This window comes from Onychomys torridus, chromosome 4 (assembly GCF_903995425.1).
Source record: "Onychomys torridus chromosome 4, mOncTor1.1, whole genome shotgun sequence".
Classification (NCBI taxonomy): Eukaryota; Metazoa; Chordata; class Mammalia; order Rodentia; family Cricetidae; genus Onychomys; species Onychomys torridus.
Window position 1 is genome coordinate 62068928 of NC_050446.1, and position 2150 is coordinate 62071077.

At 38.6% G+C, this 2150-nt stretch overlaps 1 protein-coding gene across 1 annotated transcript; it reads left to right on the top strand.

Annotated features, from left to right (window-relative positions):
* The first annotated feature begins 882 nt into the window (after window positions 1-882).
* On the top strand, window positions 883-1827 carry LOC118583105 (olfactory receptor 1009). Its single transcript, XM_036186435.1, has one exon. It carries the CDS (start codon window positions 883-885, stop codon window positions 1825-1827), a length of 945 nt encoding a protein of 314 aa, XP_036042328.1.
* Window positions 1828-2150: the final 323 nt, after the last annotated feature.

Here is a 2150-nt window from a genome sequence, read left to right on the forward strand (position 1 = left end):
TGATTTTTCAAAGTTTTCTAAATAGTGACATTTTACTGAGTTTTTATTTTCTGTAATTATTTATTTCAAAAAGGTTTATTTAATTTTATTTATTTATTTATTTTTTTTGTGTGTACACATTCATGTTCATAGGTACCCATGGAAGCCAGATGAGCACATTAGATTCCCTGGAGCAGGAGTAGCAGGTGTCTGGGTGACACCAACATGGGTCTTAGGAGCTGAACTGGGATCCTCTGGAAGAGCAGTGAGTGCTCTGAACCACTGAGCCATCTCGGCAGTCCCAGACATTTCTGTACTTCTTGTATGTTGTTTCCTTTATAGGTTTTATAGAGTGTTGTAATCTCTATTATTATATTCAATACATAATCTATGCAACCTCATGTGACATGATTATATCAGTGTCTACACTACATTTTCAGGGAGATTGTCCTTATTAAGTTAAATACTTCTACAATTAGGATCAAACCTAGAGCCTGGAATTTAGTAAGAAAGGTATTGTTCCACTCAGCTTCCACCCAAGCACAAATGATTATTTTTTAATTTCTAGTTTGGAAAGGTTATTTGAGAACTTATTTTTATTTAATTCTTTGCAAAATTTCATGAAAATAACAATAATGCTTTTCTCTTTTGTCTGTGAAAGCAGTGGATGGTTTTACAGGTGATGTTGAGCTGTTTCATATGTATACCCGATTTTCTCTTGATCACACTTAAATTCTTCTGACAATAAACATTCAATTTGCTAGTATATATTTTTTTGAATCCTAAAATCCATTGCTTGTGACTTCAGCCTGTAGTTTCTTCTCTCATGCTTGATGGAGCAGTTTGAAGACATGACCAGTCTATAGTTCTCCGTTTTTGTTGCCATAGAGACAGACCTTGCCAATGGCGGATAACAACTACACGAGGATCACAGAATTCATTTTCATTGGCTTGCGATACAACCCTAAGCTCCAGGTGTTCCTCTTCTTGCTCTTTCTGCTCTTTTACCTGGTTACTATGACAGGAAACTTGGGTATGATCGTTCTCATTCGTGTAGATCCCCGTCTTCACACTCCCATGTACTTTTTTCTCAGCCATTTGTCATTTGTGGACATCTGCTTCTCCTCAGTTGTGGGCCCCAAGATGCTCACGGATTTCTTTGCAGAACGGAAAGCCATCTCTTTTCTGGGCTGTGCCTTGCAGCAATGGTTCTTTGGGTTCTTTGTGGCCATTGAGTGCCTTCTCTTGGCATCTATGGCCTATGACCGCTATGTGGCCATCTGTAACCCACTGTTGTATTCAGTGGCCATGACCCAGAGGCTGTGTGTACAGCTAGTGGTCGGACCCTATGCTGTTGGTTTCTTCAACACCATGACTCACACTACAGCTGCTTTCCGACTTCCTTTTTGTGGCTCCAACATTATCAATCATTTCTTCTGTGACATGTCTCCTATCCTTTCACTCATATGTGCTGACATACGGATCAATAAACTGTTGGTGTTCATTGTGGCAGGAGCTGTCTTGGTTGTCAGCAGCACCACCATCATAATCTCCTATTTTCACATCCTCATGGCCATCCTGAGGATCCGCTCTGCTGAGGGGAGGAAGAAAGCCTTCTCCACCTGCTCGTCCCATGTCACAGCAGTTTCCATTTTGTATGGGACTCTTTTCTTTATCTATGTGCGGCCAAGTGCCATTTCTTCTCTGGACCTCAATAAGGTAGTGTCTGTGTTCTACACAGCAGTGATTCCCATGCTCAACCCACTCATCTACAGCCTCAGGAATAAAGAAGTGAAAGCAGCCATGGGCAGGACAGTCACCAAGGCCAAGTTTTTTCTGAAAAACTAAATTGTCATCAAGAACAGAAAACGGATTCAAGGCAAAGCTGCTAGACATACTGTAATCCACCTAGACATCATCTCAACATAATAGGGTTTGCAGAATTTATAATTGATATGTTTTTATTCTTCAACATGATATTTATTTTACTACATAAAATACATTTTATTTTACTGAATTTACTAAATAAATTTTATTTATTTTATTTTATCATTTATCATGCCACTATGAATAAAACTTCCTACTTTAGCATGTTTTTTTCCCCTTAGATATATTTATTATGGTAAGCAAGATAAAATCTAATAAATACAGGAACAACCAGATATGAGTGG